The sequence below is a fragment of the Manis javanica genome, chromosome 7, assembly GCF_040802235.1.
Source record: "Manis javanica isolate MJ-LG chromosome 7, MJ_LKY, whole genome shotgun sequence".
NCBI lineage: Eukaryota > Metazoa > Chordata > Mammalia > Pholidota > Manidae > Manis > Manis javanica.
In genome coordinates, this window is record NC_133162.1 from 30,171,654 (window position 1) to 30,188,882 (window position 17,229).

General features: G+C 39.5%; 1 protein-coding gene and 1 long non-coding RNA gene across 7 annotated transcripts in view; one reads left to right on the top strand and one right to left on the bottom strand.

Annotated features, from left to right (window-relative positions):
- Positions 1-17,229, top strand: part of MMS19 (MMS19 homolog, cytosolic iron-sulfur assembly component) — a 37,860-nt gene that overhangs the window by 13,617 nt on the left and 7,014 nt on the right. For 4 of the 6 annotated variants that reach the window (XM_037015789.2, XM_037015786.2, XM_037015788.2 and 1 more), the window contains exons 2-14: positions 4,877-4,925; positions 6,889-6,989; positions 7,752-7,837; positions 8,246-8,320; positions 8,737-8,806; positions 9,170-9,298; positions 9,386-9,447; positions 14,421-14,507; positions 14,952-15,026; positions 15,477-15,554; positions 16,084-16,222; positions 16,472-16,626; positions 16,888-16,966. In XM_037015789.2, coding sequence (XP_036871684.2) covers positions 4,877-4,925; positions 6,889-6,989; positions 7,752-7,837; positions 8,246-8,320; positions 8,737-8,806; positions 9,170-9,298; positions 9,386-9,447; positions 14,421-14,507; positions 14,952-15,026; positions 15,477-15,554; positions 16,084-16,222; positions 16,472-16,626; positions 16,888-16,966 — 1,185 coding nt within the window. Of the gene's footprint in view, positions 1-4,876; positions 4,926-6,888; positions 6,990-7,751; positions 7,838-8,245; positions 8,321-8,736; positions 8,807-9,169; positions 9,299-9,385; positions 9,448-14,420; positions 14,508-14,951; positions 15,027-15,476; positions 15,555-16,083; positions 16,223-16,471; positions 16,627-16,887; positions 16,967-17,229 lie in introns of those variants that run through there. The other 2 variants (XM_037015791.2, XM_037015790.2) reach the window with 2 other exon arrangements.
- On the bottom strand, positions 14,514-17,224 carry LOC118971913 (uncharacterized). Its single transcript, XR_005060664.1, has 3 exons — positions 16,977-17,224; positions 16,054-16,240; positions 14,514-14,869 (listed from the first exon to the last, which is right to left on the bottom strand). It is a non-coding gene; the product is annotated as an uncharacterized lncRNA (long non-coding RNA).

Here is a 17,229-nt window from a genome sequence, read left to right on the forward strand (position 1 = left end):
CTTGATAATATGGGTAAATGTAGTAACCACATTGTTTTTTCATGTGAAACCTTCATAAGAGTGTATATCAATCATACCTTAATAAAAAAAATAATACCTTAATAAAAAAAAAAGAAAGAAAGAAAAGAATTGGGCATAGAACCCAACTATCAGTTCCTTGGTTTGTCCTGTTAGTCTGGCTGCTGCTCCTTCCCCCACTCTTCAGCCTATACAGTTTTTCCCTTAGCTTTTTCTCAGAAGCAGGGGCAGCAGCTGGGCCTTCCACATCCTGGCACCAGTAGGGCTAAGAGTGCCTGATGTCTAAATTGGTGCCAGTCACAAGTTACGAATCCTGACTAGAGTGCTCCTGTACTTGGTTGGATTGGACTTCTCCTTACTCTAGTAGCAGAGTAAGCCTCCGACCAGCTCAGCTCACATCTATTGCCTTGAGACCACAGACTTAGGGGAACTGGAAATTTAGGAGTTTTCTCAAGCTTCTTTTTCATTCTAGCCAAAGTCCAGAGGTAGGTGAGTTGGCAATCCAGAATAGGCTGCTGGAAGTAATTCCCTTATTGCCACGCCTTAGTGAGCTAGAACTCCTCATGTAACCAAACCTTTAGGAAGTGCTAACCTTTTATTCTTTATTTCTCCCTTGAAAATATATCCTAAGATGCTTCTATTAGATTTATATGAATTACTTGTGCTGTTAAAATTGCATTTTAAAAAATAAATATATCCACATGGACAATACTCACAAGGTGCAAAGGGATACACAATGAGAAGTCTCCTTCCCAAGCTGGAGTGCAGACAGTGACATATGAATCTACTAGTATGGCATATCCTTACTAAAGGGTGTTGGGGGTTGGTGGAAGGCTGATGTAAGTGACTTTGAAAAAACAATATTTTGTCTAGAAACTATAAGGCTAAACACAAAACACATAAAACACTGCACTCTGCTTATAAATTTCTCACAGAGGTTAACAATTCTGAAAGTAATTTATAGCTACACTAAGGTGGAAAAATAAATAAATGGTAGATAGTGGGAACCAGGTTTCTCACTGTCAGAGAAACAAATCACAAATAAGCCAGAAGAAAGTTGGAATGACCCTGTGGTACTTGGTTAGAGTTAGAGACTTTAATAGGATCTTATGTTTAGTTTCATATATGGATATAGAAATAATGGTAGATATGTGTGTATATGTGGGTTAGAATACATATGTATATTTCCTAGCTCTCTCTACTAAGGAGGGCCTAGAAGCAGTGACACCCCATAGCAACAAGCACAGCCACACCCAGATCTTGCTTTCTCATACCACTCTCCAATAGAAGGAACCAGGGCTTCTTGGAGATATGGCTGATTCTAGGGCTAGGGCAAGGAAATTAGAAGATGAGCCTATAGAATTTTGTAGTGACAAAAAATAAGAAAAAAGTATAGGGCATGTCCGTTTAAAAAAAAATCCTACCATTTACAACAACATGGATGGAGCTAGAGGGTATTATGCTCAGTGAAATAAGCCTGGCGGAGAAAGACAAGTACCAAATGATTTCCCTCATTTGTGGAGTGTAACAACAAAGCAAAACTGAAGGAACAAAACAGCAGCAGACTCACAGGCTCCAAGAAGGGACTAGCAATTACCAAAGGGAAGGGGGTAGGGAGGAAAAAGGGGATTAAGGGGCATTATGATTGGCACACATAATGTAGGGGGGTCACGGGGAAGTCAGTACAGCACAGAGGAGACAAGTAGTGACTCTATAGCATCTTACTCTGCTGATGGACAGTGACTGCAATGGTGTGTGTGGGAGACTTGATAATATGGGTGAATGTAGTAACCACAACGTTGCTCATGTGAAACCTTCATAAGATTGTATATCACAGAGAAGACAAGTAATGATTCTATAGCATCTTACTATGCTCATGAACAGTGACTCTAATGGGGTATGTGGGGGGGACTTGATAATGGGGAGAGTCTAGTAACCATAATGTTGTTCAAGTAATTATGCATTAATGATAACGAATTTAAAAAATTAAAAAAAAGATTGTATATCAATGATAATTTAAAAAAATGTATAGGGCATGTCAACGGGACAGAGAAGCCAACTTTAAAAAGTTCCCAGTGGCCAAAGATAGAACAATTTGAGCAACAAAATAATCTAGTATTGGATTATAACCCAAAGTATAAGATGAATATACATGAGACTTACACTGATATAAATTGAATGACTGAATAAATAAGAGGGGAGAAGACGTGAATCTTCCTCGTGCAGTAATTTCAAATAAGGTAGACAGATGGTCCTTTTTTCTGTGAAATAGAGCTTTATCTCCCCCTTGCCTTTTAGTGTAGGCTGGGCTTAGTGAGTCCTTTCCAAAGAATAGTATAAGAGAGGGAAAAATAGCAAATGTGTAGTTTAGAGACATGGACAATATTACCTTAACCAATTGATCGAAGTTAAAATCACCAGTGCTAGGTAAGTCATTTTGATAACTTGTACCTGATATAGTACGATATGAAGGGGCACTTCACCTCTGTGCTAGTCTTCCCAAAATTCATAACCCCAGTCTAAACATGATGAAAACATCAAACAAACCCAAATTGAGAGGGATTCTATAAAGTACTTCTTTAAAACATCAAGATAATTGAGAAACAGGGAAGACAGAAACTTTCACAGACCAGAGAATACTAAGGATTCAATGATGGCTAATTACAATGTAGTATCCTTAATTGGATCCTGAAACAGAAAAATGATGGTAGTAGAAAAACTGGTAAAATCCTAATAAAGTCTAGAGTTTAAATAATACTGATGAACCAATGCTAATCTCTTTAGTTTTGACAGATGTATCATGTAAGATGTTAGCATTCAGGGAAACTGGGTGAGGGGTATACAGGAACTCTCTGCAGTATATTTACAACTTTTCTTTAAAATTATTCCAAAATAAAACATTAATTTATTTTTAAAAAGCCTTTCTCAACCCTCAACTATCCAGTATCCCTTCCTAGAGACAACCAGTGTTATTAGTTCCTTTTATCTTCCAGAGATATAAATAAATACAAATAGAAACAATCCCGACTCCATTTAAAAACAATGTTGTGCACTATTTATGTACACTGTTCTGTTTTTAGATCTTATCCCATTATCAGTATGTACATAGCCTCTGAAACCTTTTTTCAGTTTTTTATTTTTTTTCCTAAGCGGCTGCACAGAATTCCATTATATGGATATATTATAATTTATTTAACTGGTTTACTATTGATGACCATTTGTTGTTTACAGTCATTTGCTATTATAAATAATTCAGTAATGAATGACCTTGTACATACATTATTTTACACTTTTATAAGTATAAAGGATAAATTTTGAGAGGATCCCCTGGGTTAAAGCATATATGTACACTTGTAATTTCAAGGATATTATCAGATTGTTCTCAATAAAGGGACTGTACCAATTTATACTCCTACAATGTGTAAGAGTGCCTGTTTCTGCATACCATCATCAAACATAAGTGTGTTTACTGACTTTTTTGTCTTTGCCAATCTGGTAGATTAAAAACAAAATTGTTGTGTAGTTTAATTTGCATTTCTGTTTCAAATATGGTTGAGCATGTTCTGTGAAATGCCTGTTCATTTTTTTGTTTTTGCTCATTTTAAAATTGGTTGTTGGTCTTTTTCTTAATTGATTTATAAGAGCTTTATATATGTTGGTAAAAACAGTCCTTTGTTAGAAGTATTGTAAATATTTTTCCCAGTTTGTCTTATGATAGTTTTTTGCCTTGCAGAAAGTCTAAACTTTTAAAAATGTAACTGATTTTAACCAATCTTTTCTTTTATGCTTCTGAGTTTTATGTTATACTTAGAAACTCTTTCATGTGTCTTTAATCCATTTGAAATTTACTTTGGTGAAAGACTCAGAGCTAGTGTTTTTTATTTTGTTTCAAATATTTACACAATCATCCCAACACTGTTTATTGAATAGTCCATTTTTTCCATTATGATTTCAAAAATCCTATTCTCATATGTATTTGTCTCTCTCTCTAGGCCTTTTATTTCTGTGCCTTTGATTTCTCTGAATATAAACTCAGTACTCACCAGTTCATTTTTTGTTTTTACTTTTATAATGGAAAACTTCAAATATATTCAAAAGTATATACTATTTTAATTATTGTGTCTTCATAACAATATTTATATCTGAAAGGTCTACCTTCCCTCCATCTCCAGTTACTCTTCTTCAGAATTTGCCTAATTATGTATTACTTTTTGCCACTAAATTTAGAATAAACTTATCTAGTTCCCTTCAAAATAAACATTCTACTGATATTTGTATAGAGATTGTCTTCAAATAATAGATAATTTGGGAGATTTGGCATCTTGACTTTCAAGAATAAGGCAAGCCTTTGTATTTGTTCAAGTTTTCTTTTGTTATCCTCAAGTTTTCACCATTCAGATCTTCACATTTTTTTGTTAAATTTATATCCAGGTATTTGTTTTTCTTTTTCTTTTTTTTTAGCTATTGTAAATAGGATCTTTTTTCCTTTATTTTATTTTACATGCTGTTATGTGTATATATGTGAAGGTTCTTAATTTCGTAATATTAATTTTGTACCCAGCCACCCTAATGAGTTATGTTATTTGTAATATTTTTTCATTTATTTCTCTTATATTTTCTAGTATACAATCATGGTACATACAAATGATATATTCTTTTCAATTTTCATACTTGAAGCCTGCATAGTTTAAGTATTACAGTAATGCCTCTCCTGTAGGAGGGACTCTTGGCAAGCATAATGGGCCCCATGATACAAACCTAGGGTAGGCAGAAAACATTGGTAATGAGAGACATGCAATCTTGAGATAGGGTTTTGTTTTTGTTTTTTCATATTTCTTTCTTGTTTTGTTTCCTTTAGATGTGAAATCTGGAAGCTATTCAGTGTTACAAGTGGTAGAAGCCCTTGGGTAAGAGCCCTGCCTGCACACTCTGAAAAACTTACTTTGTACATGCTGCTTTCCTGTAGCTAACTGGTCCTGAATTTCTCCTACTGTAGCCCACCACCACCCTGCTCCCATATCAGTACATCAGACAAAGGCTGTGTTTCCCCAGAGGAAAGTTTCATGCCAGCTGACTGAGGCTTCCAAGGAACTGTTAGGAGCACACAGCCTGTGAGCCACATCAATCAGTTTCTGGGGCAGCCCAAAGGTTTGGGGTGAGGATGGTGGATGAAGGCCAATAACTGTTACTTAATAGAGCTGGGATCCATTCTGTGCTTCTTAAAGACCCACCCGCCCCCATGGGATTCTCCTCAGCCTGGATGTGACTCAGACCTCCTGTGGGCCCTGCCTGGGGAGTTGCCAGGAAGTTGATCTTGTACCAGATCCCCACTATAGAAAAAGGCTCAGGGAAACAGCTGAAGATCAGTGTTAGAGCCAGATATTACAAGCCCCGGAGAAAGTCTGTGCTTATAGTCTAATGCCGATTTTCCTCATTTTTCATACTTGGTAGACTGTTTAAATTGACAAGTCTTACTGCAAAGGTTGTCACAGCCAGCATGTCTTCTGAAACAGAAAATTAGAAAATTGTGACAAAACAGGTCACTATTAGGCATTTCTCCCACATAAGAGACCATTTGGCCTTTCTACTCATGTTGTTGCCTTGGTCTATTTTTAAAAAAAATAACAGGTTTATTGAGATATAATTCACATATCATAAAATGCACCATTTAATGTATGTATTCACAGATTTGAGCAATTCTTACCACAGTCAGTTATGGAACATTTTCCTTACCCTAGAAAGAAATCCCATGTGCTTAGCAGTCATTCCCCATTCCCTCTTCTTCCCAGCCCCCCAGCAACCACTAATCTTTCTGTCTCTGTGGATTTGCCTATTTTGGAAATTTCATGTAAATGGAATCATACAGTATGTATCCTTTGTGATTGCTTCTTTCACTTAGCATAATGTTTTCAGAGTTCATCCTTGTGGCATGTATCAGTTTTTTTGCTGAATAATATTCTCTGTGTAGATATGCCACATATTTTTAAACCATTCATCAGTTGATAGATACATGGATTATTTCCACACTTTGGCTATTCTGAATAATGCTGCCATGAGCATTTGCGTGCCCTGGTCCATTTTTAAATGCTCAGTTTTCTGCTTCTGAGCAAGGACCTTTCTGTAAGTGCCTGTCCTAGGGACCCTGTCAAGAGTAAACTTATTTTTGACGCTTTGCTCCTCATTATAGATACCAATATCCTTGAGGTTTCACTCAAATGTCCTGGCCAGCTTTCCTTTAGAAATCTTCTGCTTCCTACATTTACTTTCTTAGATTCTATCAAATATGTTTAAATATAATCTCTATAGAGACATTCTGAATATAAATCACCTCTTTGTTGCTTCAGTTCAGGTCCTCCTATATCAGCTAATCCTAAATAGTTAAAACCTTTTTTCTGATCATCTTACCTTATAAATTTCCAGTTCTCAGGTGTTTTTCTTCCAAAAACCTTGGTGTTGCTTTCAGCATTTTTTCTTTAGCAGTATAATGTATTTATTCTCCTCCTGTTTTGGTAAAAGCTGCAACTGCCAATCATCTGTTGAGCCCTGAGGGTAGCTGCTAAGCTCTGTTTCAAAGGAATGTCACAATCATTCTGCTGGGGAGAAAGAGTAAGCCCAGTGCCCAGTTAGTGTCTGGAGACAGATACTATGTTGGCTATGTTGTCATATATGCTGCTGCTGCTGCCAAATCAGTCTGAGTATTGGCTCTTTAGCTCCTGGTCTTCTGTTATCTGTAATTCTAAGTGCCTCCAGAACACCTTCCTGGGCTGGCTTCCGTGTCCAGCAGTTGGGTGTGACTAATTGCAAAATTTTTATTCCCTCAAAAGTTTGATCTGGGTAATGTCAGGCTCTCTCTATCCTACTTTCCCCCAGGTCCTCTCTAGAGAATCCAGAACCCCGAACTCGGGCACGAGGAATCCAGCTTTTGTCACAGGTGCTACTACAGTGTCACTCTTTGCTCCTGGAGAAGGAAGGTACTGGCATCACTAATAGGAGTGTCTTCCTAGATTGCTGAGCCAAGGCCTGCCTTGTCTATTCAAGTCAACTTTACAAGGAGGGAGGAAAGAAGGGAGGGCATGAGCTGTCTGGGAACTACTAAATCAAGGTCTTTACTCCTCACTGGTATATGTGGGAGGGATGATAAAATTGAGACAGAAAACACTTCAATTTCAAATGTAGCCTTAGACAATTTTTTTAGTATGTCTTCGCCTCTGAAAAATGAACAAAGTAGTGTTTCATTGATGGAGCAGCAAAGTGGTGAATTATCAAAGTTCTTTGAAGTCGTAAGAAAAAAAGCCAGTAATTTATTTATCTTCTACAGCAGAAGTAGGCAAACTACAGCTTGTTTTTATAAAGTTTTATTAGCACATGATCACACCCATTTATTTACCTATTTTTTATTCTGCTTTTATGTTACAAAAGTGAAGTTGACTGGTTGTAACAGATGCTATGTCCTACAAGCCTAAAATATTTACTAGCTGGCCCTTTAAGGAAGTTTTCCAACTCCAGTTCTATAGAAGGGCAACTTTGGGGGTTGAGAATGGGTTTAACTGTGTGAGAAAGGACTGATCAAGGCACCCTGAAATGGGAGGACATGTGACATGTCTTTTGGTGAAGGAGAAAATTTGTAGTGAAACTCAAACAGAAATAGCTCTTACAAATTTTGGGAAGGAGCAAAGCTGGTGGGCCCTCCTCCAGCCTGTGTAAACTAATGGCTGAATCCCTGTTTTGTGCAGTAGTGCACCTGATCCTGTTCTATGAGAACCGGCTGAAGGACCATCATCTTGTGATCCCGTCTGTCCTGCAGGGTTTGAAGGCACTTGTGAGTTTTCCCTCCCTCCCTCCCCCCACCCCCCCCTCTCTTTTTCTTTTTCTTCATTACATACTGTTAGCAGGAGCCCTTTTCCAGTGAATTTTCTCCTTACCCTGTGGGGGTGAGAGACTTGAAGTGCTGAAGAGCAGATGCACAAATGTGGGACTAAACTAGAGTCAGCCAGCTACACTTCTGTTTTTAGTCTAGAGAGTAAAAGTATCCTTTGGATTTTAGAGCCAAACTGGAAGGAGCTGATGATAACTTCAGAAAAGAGACCACATTTCTCACTGTTAGCACTTCTTCCTGAACCTGAATATTGTGATTCCCACCGTGGCTAATTCAGTCTATTTTAGGGTTGTGTCTTGAAGAGTGTGCTAGAATTCCCTCCATGCTTATATATCTCGTATTCTCCCCCAGAGCCTGTGTGTAGCCCTGCCCCCAGGGCTGGCTGTCTCAGTGCTTAAAGCCATCTTCCAGGAAGTTCACGTACAGGTGAGGGATAATAATCACTTTGCTGTTCTCATCTACCTCCCAGCCCTTGACAAAATTAGGATTAGGTGACAAAAAAAGACAGCCTTCTAAGTTCTGAACTCTTTCAGCTCCTCGATCATGCTGACATGCTATTCCTTACTACTATAAGAAGAGGGAGGCATGCCATTTGGTCTGACTATGTCTTCTTATGCACAAAGAAAGTAAGGCATACAGCAGATAGGCTTTGGTCACTGGCCCCACTGCTGTACTGCTGGGCCAATAGCCATATCCTTTCTCTGCATTTCTTCTTAGGCTCATTTTATACCAGCATAAAGAGCACTGTCCACCTAGAGATTGTGAAGCGGGAAGTATTTTTGTCAGCTGAGCTATAATTTGAACACTTTTGATTACTTACTTACTGTATCTCCCACCCTAAGTCCCTGCCACAGGTGGACCGACACACAGTCTACAGTATCATCACCAACTTCATGCGAACCCGGGAAGAAGGTAAGAGGCAGGTCTCTCTGGAAAATGAAAAGCAAGCACATCTTTTTTTATTTGTCCATTACCAGGACTCATTTTAGCCTGGGGACTGTATAGAAAAGCCAAAATTCTGAGAAAGGATGATAAAGGGAAACTGGGTCTACTAACTGCCCAGTAAAGTAAAGAAAGAGTGGAGTTTAAGCTTATGTTTTAAATTTTTACCTCTATAACAATTACATATTGTTTGCACATCTCTTCTTTACTGAATAGGAAAACAGAAAGGATCTGCTTGGGCAGGCAGTGATAATAGAGGGAGAACACAGACCAGAAGGAAAGCCCAGCTTTCTGTCCTATGGGAGAGTAGTGACCTTGTTCTCTCTTCCTCAGAGCTGAAGGGCCTAGGAGCTGACTTCACGTTTGGTTTCATCCAGGTGATGGATGGGGAAAAGGATCCCCGTAATCTTCTGGTGGCCTTCTGTATTGTCCATGACCTCATTTCCAGGGACTATAGCCTGGGTACGTTCTTGCAGCCTTGAATTAGGTTGGGGCTTGTCAGATGAGTGAAGCTTGTAAGTCAACCTCATTCTTCCTCTGTTGCCTTAGGACCCTTTGTGGAGGAGTTGTTTGAAGTGACATCCTGTTACTTCCCTATTGATTTTACCCCTGTAAGTAACACCTTTCATTCATTCATTCATTCATTCATTCACTCATTCATTTGTTCAGATATTTGTTAAGTACCTGCTATGTGTCAGGCCCTGTTCTAGCTACTGAGGGTCTAGCAATGAACAAAACAATCTCTGCCCTCATGAAATTATATTTTAGCAAACTGGGAAATACAGAAGCATTTACCATGGAAGGAAGGATTCAATTCAGCAAGTATCTGGGGGGCTTCTTAACACTGTACTTAGTGCTGAGGGCTACAAAATTGTAAAACATGGGTTCTTGCCCTTGAAGGTTGAAACATTTAAGTAACAATATGAGGTTATGGACCAGGACAAGTGGTGTTAGTTGTTCAGAGAAGACAGAGGTCAGTCAGAGTGAGCTGGAGTAGGGAGGAACTGACATCACAGATCAGATAGGATTTCAGCTGGTTTCCAAGGAGGCATAGGATACGGTCCAGGAGCCCAAGGGGGCATCTGAGGCAATGGAAACAAATTGACAAAACAAGTAAGACACACAGTCTACAGTATCATCTCTGCATGTGCAGAAGGTGTTTGCTGTGACCTTCTTGGACCTTCCCACTCTGCATCTCTGTATCCCTTCTGTTCCCAAATACTTGGGGTCTCCTCACTTTTTGGGAATACATAGGTATGTGTACTGCAAGCATTAGTGGTTTGGAAGAAGTGAAAGGAGTTACATCACAGCACACCAGCCAGTGCCCCAGTTTTGACTCTCATTGCCTTTAAAGCTACATAGCCATCTTTGTTGTGGGTAGTTCTTTCCAATTACATGTTCTAGTTGACATCATGGTGCTTAGGACCACCTCTTCCTAAAATTATTTTCATCTCTTTTAAAGTCAGTATCACTGTTTCTTACTCAGAACTTAGGCCTTTGAAGTCTTGAAAGCTCTTTGTTAGTCTACCAGCTTTCTCTGTTTTTACATTGTTTCATTTTGTGGTTTTTTGAAAAGATAATACATTTACATGATTCAAAATCAAAAAAGTGAAAAATCTACCATCAGGTTTCTTTCTGCACTGTCAGCCAATTTTATCAGTTCTATCTGTATATTACAGAGCTTTTTACATCCATATATAGGCAGATGCTTTAACCCCCTCCTGTCAAATGGCAATATATGTATGCACTATATGTATGTGTATCTGTGAGATATATATATATATATATATGTAGTTGTGTGTGAGTGTGTGTGTATACACCTGTACTTTGCCTTCTTCATTTAACAATATCTCTGGGAAAGTTCCATATCAGTATATAAATTAGCTTTTTATTCTTTATGGCTATGTAATATTCCTTTCCATAGAAATATCTATTATTTTCACTAGTTGTCTATGGTGAAAGTTGTTAGTAATCTCTAGCTGTTACAGCAGTGCTGCAATCTATGTATGTGTATCATCTCACATATATATATGGATATAGCAGTATAGGATAAATTCCTAAAAGTGGAATCGCTGAAATATATGTATTTACTAGAGCAGAGAGGAGTATGTTTCATTTTTTGAAAGGCAATAACAATGATCATGATTCAACATTTAAAGGATAGAGAATTAAGTTTCTTTATACCACTTTATTGCCACTACCCATTTTCCTTTTGGAGATAATCACTGCTCCCAACTGCTTATATATTATCTCTGAGATATTCCAGGTTAAACAAGGTTGTAGATTATGATAGAACAATATCTTATATTCAAGCAGATTTTTGTGTTCCTCTGTACTGAAGTCTGTGGGAAGCAGAAAGCTTTTGTCAATTAAAACAGACACCTGGCTTTATTGTAACTGTGTTAGAAATGTTCTTTATGGTTGTATCAATCTGTTTTGGCCAACATGTCTTCCTCATAGTGGATCACATCAGTATAATGATGGTTCCTTTGACTTTAGAGGAACCATCCTGTATGTTCATTTTAGAGCAAGGGTCAACAAACTCCTGTAAAGGGCCAGATAGCAACTATTTTAGGCTCTGTGGGCCGTATGGTCTCTGTCACAACTCCTCAACTCTGCTGTTCTAGCAGGGAAACAGCCATAGATAGTGGAATATGGTACAGTGGCTGTATTGCCACTTTATTTATAGTACAGAAATTTAAATTTCTTATCATTTTCATATGTCACAAGATACTATTCTTTTGATTTTTTTTCAGCTGTTTAAAAATGTAAAAAACATTCTTAACTTGGCCATACAGTCTCAACTGGTTACTTCCTACTCCTGTTGCACAGTTGATATTGAGTCTTCCTTCACCATCACCCTAGGGGTTCCTTTATCCTTTCTCTTGGATAAGATCTCTTATCTCCTATGTTCATTTATTGATTTACTCCCTCATTTTGGTGATACATATCCTTTGTGGGTTTCCTGAGAGTGTGAGTGAAAATGTTTTTAGATTTTGTAAATCTAAAATGCCTTCATTCTTTCATCTCACTTATTGATACGATGGGTGTAAAGTTGAAGAATGAGAATTTTTTCCCCCAAGATTTTGAAAGCATTGTTACATCTACCTCTAGGTTTCAGTTGCTGTGGAGAAGTCTAAGTTTCTTCTGATTTATAAGCCTTTGTGTTCACTTTTTTTTTGCTCTCCTTTATGGGAGGTCTTAAGGTTGATTTTGCCCTCAATCTATTGAAATTTCACAATGATGTGCCTTAGTGTGAGTCTGTTTTCATGCATCGTATTAGGTACTTGGTAGGCTCTGTCAATCTGGAAACTCATGTCCTTCAGTCCTGGGAAATTTTCTTACATTCTTTTACTGATCTCTTCTTTTCTGTGTTCTTTTTTCCTTCTTGCTGGAATTCCTATTAATCTTTTGTTAGACCTCTGAATCTCTTACCCTTTCCTTTGTCTTTTCTACCTCTATGTTTTTGTTACTTTCTAAAAGAATTCCACAATTTTATCTTTTCTATCAAAATCCATCCATGAAAATAGAAACCACTTGGGTGTTTAAAACAGAAATAATTTAGTACAGGAAATTGTTTATACAAGTGATGGGAGAGCTGAGAAGCCAGACAGGGATAGTAATGCAACCCAGAGAGTATTAATAGCAGGAAGCCATACAACCCCTAGGCTAAAGGGAGAAATGGAAGAGTTGATGTTACTGAACCCCAAGGGCTAAGAGTATCTGGAACCACAGTGGGCCTGTTAGTGCAGCTGGAGCCATGAACGACATGCTGCCCATGCTGAAGGTGCCAACTGAACCAGATAGATGGGAAAAATACCTTTTCCCTTTCTTCTGCCCTGCATTCTTCTACAAGTGTCTCCAGTTGTCCAAACCCAAGCCAGTATGGGAGTCTGGATAAGGCAGCCTGCGATGGTCAGCCAAAGGAATGGATCTGAGGGCAGAAACACCCAGGAGCAGCTTATGTTCCAGTAACCCCTTCAGTTGATTTTGTTTCTTTCATTTCTGCCCTCATGCTTTGATTCCAAGGGGCTTTTTTCATTGTTGATGACCTCTAAATTTTTTTTGATAACATAGCATTATAGCATTATGTTCTTATTTCATTCATTCATGGATGAATTATAATTTTTGAAAACATTATGATATTTTTAAAATATTACTTCTCCCCACATATGTGGCCTTTGTTTCCTCCAAATATTTTCAGTTTTCTTTGGCTTCTACTTCCAGGTTAGAGGCTTTCCTCAGATTATCTGGTAATCCTTGGGAGTTTGCACATTTCAAAGTAAGAATTATGAAGTTGAGTGGGAGCTCTGAGCACATAGAATGGGCTTGTTGAGTATGAGCTTCACTGTAGAGTGGTTTACATGGACAGTTTGGGGAACTTCCAGTGTATTCTTCCTCTTGGGCTAGTCAGATTCTTCTAGAAAAACACCTTAGATCTGTCCAGAGGGAAAGGTCTAAGAGTAGATGAGTCTGGAAGGGGCTGGAAAAATCTTAGCACTCAGTACCCTATCACTTAAACCTCCTCTTTTGGTACAGCAGCCAGGTCCTCAACTGCTTTTACCTCTCTAAGGCTAGAGACCTGTCTCTTACTCTCTCCAGAGAATAAAGTCTCCAGATTCTGCTGCAGTTAGGGAGGAGTTGGAAAGCAGTCTAGGTCAGATTGCTTCCCTAACCCCACTCCCAGTTCCAAAGGTACCCCGTATGGTCAGTTAGGTGCAAAGCTTTTTAAGACTCTCAAAAAGTATGTATGGGTAGTTACTCAGCTTTCCATAAACCTACTGAAGATTCTGTTGTCTTGGCTCTGTTAAGTCACTTTTGTCTTTTCTACCTGCTTTTCAGCTTCTAAAATTTTGTTGCTAAATCTCTTTATCCTATTCTCTCCAACCTTTAGCTTTATGTCTTAAAAATATGCCTTTACTGTGTTTTTGGTGGCATTTCGAGGAAAAGGAAAATCTGATGCATGTTTTCCATCTGTCTTCTTGCTGTAGAAACAATGAATGCTCTTTATACTACTAAAATTAGTTTTTTATAAGGGTTAAAAAATGAAAATGTCCATCAAAGGGAAATTATTTAAATAAATTATTGAATAAATTTAAATGTTATTTAAATTAAGCCACACAATGAAATAGTATTAGCCACCAAAACTAATGTTTCTATAAAAGGATAATTTAATACCATGGAAAAATGTACCTAATGTAGTAAGTGAAAAACTAGACTACAAACCACATGTTCAAAACAATCACATTTTTAAAAAGTGTATATGTTTTAAAGGGAAACAGTGTCTACTAACATGTAGTCATAATACATACATACACAAAAGAAAGTTATGCACCAGAGATTAAGGATGCTTATCTCTGGATGCTAAGATGATAGATCAGAAAGAAAATAAGCACCCAACAGACAGAAATTCCTATGGAACATAAAAGAGCAAGCATGTCTTCCTGCCTTGTATCACACCCTTTGACCAGATTAATGTAAAGATCACCTATTCTTCAGGTTTGCCAGGTTCAATCCCTTGTCCACGGGTGGTCCCAAGAGTCCTGAGAGTTGTGCAAACCCACAGCCCTTCTCCCTTTTCTAGCCACCAAATGATCCCCATGGTATCCAGAGAGAAGATCTCATCCTGAGTCTTCGCGCTGTGCTGGCTTCCACACCCCGATTTGCTGAGGTGGGTCTGACCAAGGTTAGAGTATGTTGTCTCAGCCCATAGGAGGATCTGAAGGAAGACAGCAAAAGCACCGGGAGAAAGGGCCAGTGGAAATTTAGGGTATGGCATCCTGCAAATGTCTTCATACTTACTTGCATGGCAAGTATCTTCAGACTCCAAAGTAGAAAACTTTACCATCTCTTCATCTAAAGTAGTAATTCAAGCCATATTTGGTGCTCTCTCTTGAACTCCTATAACTTTGCCAACTAGCCCATTTTTCAGGTAACTGGGAGTCTGGCCACAGCTTGTCAGGAAAGTCGGCTTACATCCGTAATTCCTGACTTCTGTGCAGCTCCTCAGTGTGGCGCCTTGCCTTTGGGGACCTGTGGGAGTAAGGACATGGTTGGCCTTGCTGTGGTGTCAACACACCTGTCGCCAGCTTCAGTTCTTCCTTCTCTCCTGTAGTTCCTTCTGCCTTTGCTGATAGAGAAAGTGGATTCTGAGATTCTGAGTGCCAAGCTGGATTCTCTGCAGACTCTGGTGAGTGAATTTTCTTTTTCCAGGATCCAGCTCAATTTAGATAATTGAGGAGTTCTAAAGGATTACAGATTCTTGGAGAGCCATGGAACAGTCCAGTGGACCTCAGGAGAGGATACTGAGGATCTGAGCCTATATGTTGACTGAAAACCTGCAGCTGCATATTGTCTTATGCTATAGTAACTGGGTGGCTACTGAGGAAAGGCTGACTGGGCCTCCCTCTTTATGCTTATTTTTCATCATTGAGGAGAACCTCTTATTTTTCTGTGACTTAGGTAGGACTATTATGAAATCCTGCTGGTTTTCCTGCTGAGAGCCAGGCTCCTTCAGGTGCCATTATGCTGAAATGCCTGCATATCCTATGAAGGCAGCTATACTCACCACTATATCACCAACACATATCCTAGGAAGTCTGAGCATATAGATAGCTGATACCTGTGTTTTCCTTGGCAGAATGCTTGCTGTGCTGTGTATGGGCAGAAGGAACTAAAGGACTTCCTCCCCAGCCTTTGGGCATCAGTCCGAAGAGAGGTGAGTGTTACTGAGATAAACTCATGACTGTTAGCCCCCGGATATCAGGCAGGAGGAGAAAGAGCATACCCTACTCTTTTGCTTCTGGTGTTATGCTCAGTTATTAAGAAGCAAGCAAAAAGGATACATTTATAGTTGAATGACAAGGAAGAGAGTCCATATGTGCATAGGGTCAGCTACTTGATTATAGTGCATGCTCACCTTTGCATTGTGTCTACTTCCTGTCCTTCCACAGAAAGGAGCATAGGTCATGGTGCCTTTGGCACCATGCTGAATAGAGGGGAAGAGGAAAACACTTAGGATAAGGGACCCCAATAACCACTGCCTCAAAAAGTATGTGCATCAACCCTAGTGGGACTGAGGACTTGGTGAGAGCATACCTGTTGAGAAGAAACTCATTTAAGGGATTAGTTTCCATTGCTGTGCCCTAAAATTTTCAACTGCCACCCAAAAGGAAATAGGCAGTGGGTGGGTGGAGTCTCACCTGGTGCACGCTCACCTCAGTAGCTGTGGGATCCCTCCCTGACAGGTGTTCCAGACAGCAAGTGAGCGGGTGGAGACCGAGGGCCTGGCAGCCCTCCGCTCCTTGACGGCGTGTCTGTCTCGCTCTGTGCTGAGGGCTGATGCTGAGGACCTCGTTGATTCCTTCCTTAGCAACATTCTACAGGGTAATGGGGCCATGGCAGCTACAAAGGGGAGTGAGCACAACAGAGAAAATTCCTTAAAGCCAATGACCTTTCATGAGTAGCCCCCATTTTTCAATGATTTGGGTTCTGGAGCCCTACTTTGAATTAAAAATAATTTGAGTTGTTCTGCTAGCAAACAGTCCCAGGTCTCAAGCTCCAAATTCTGAGGGCTGCAGAGGTATTAGGCAGCATTTACCCTACTCCCCAGTTTGTGACATGCTGCCCCTCTAGACTGCAGGCACCATCTGTGCGAACCGGACATGAAACTGGTATGGCCTAGTGCCAAACTGTTGCAGGCAGCTGCGGGTGCATCTGCCCGGGCCTGTGACCATATCACCAGCAACGTACTGCCTTTACTGCTGGAACAGTTCCAGAAGCACAGTCAGGTAAGGAAACCAAATGTTTTGAGGAAATGATGGGATAACCTTGGTAGGGTCTCATTCTCATAGAGCATGAGCCAAGTGTTGAGCTTGAGCTCAAATAGTAGGTCTTGTGTTTTTGCTCCCATTAGTTGCTGCTGGTTTCCTTGTTCGCTCCTTTTCCAACACTCTACATACAAGGATAAATAATGCTCCCCACTTAAAAAGTAGCAGGACTGAAATTCATCAAAATATTCTTTGACTCCAATACCCCGTGTAACATTACAGAGCAGCCAACGGCGGACAATCCTTGAAATGATCCTGGGTTTTTTGAAGCTGCAACAGAAATGGAGCTGTGAAGACAAGGGTGAGGTTACCTTCCAAATGTGGTATCCTGTGGGTGGCTGAGCACTGTAACCCTATAAAAGATGGCAGGCAAAGAGTGTTACAGAGAAGTATTCTAGAACAGTGGTCCTGTTGTTCTGAGGTTGTAGTACAAGAAAACACTTAATGGATGGGACCTGTTTATCTTTTTTTCCAGTGTACTTCTGGGACACTTTATGCCCCAAGGTGTCTTTGCATCAGTGCTGAGGCAGGGCTTCCCTCTAACCGGAACACTGTCTCTCTCCA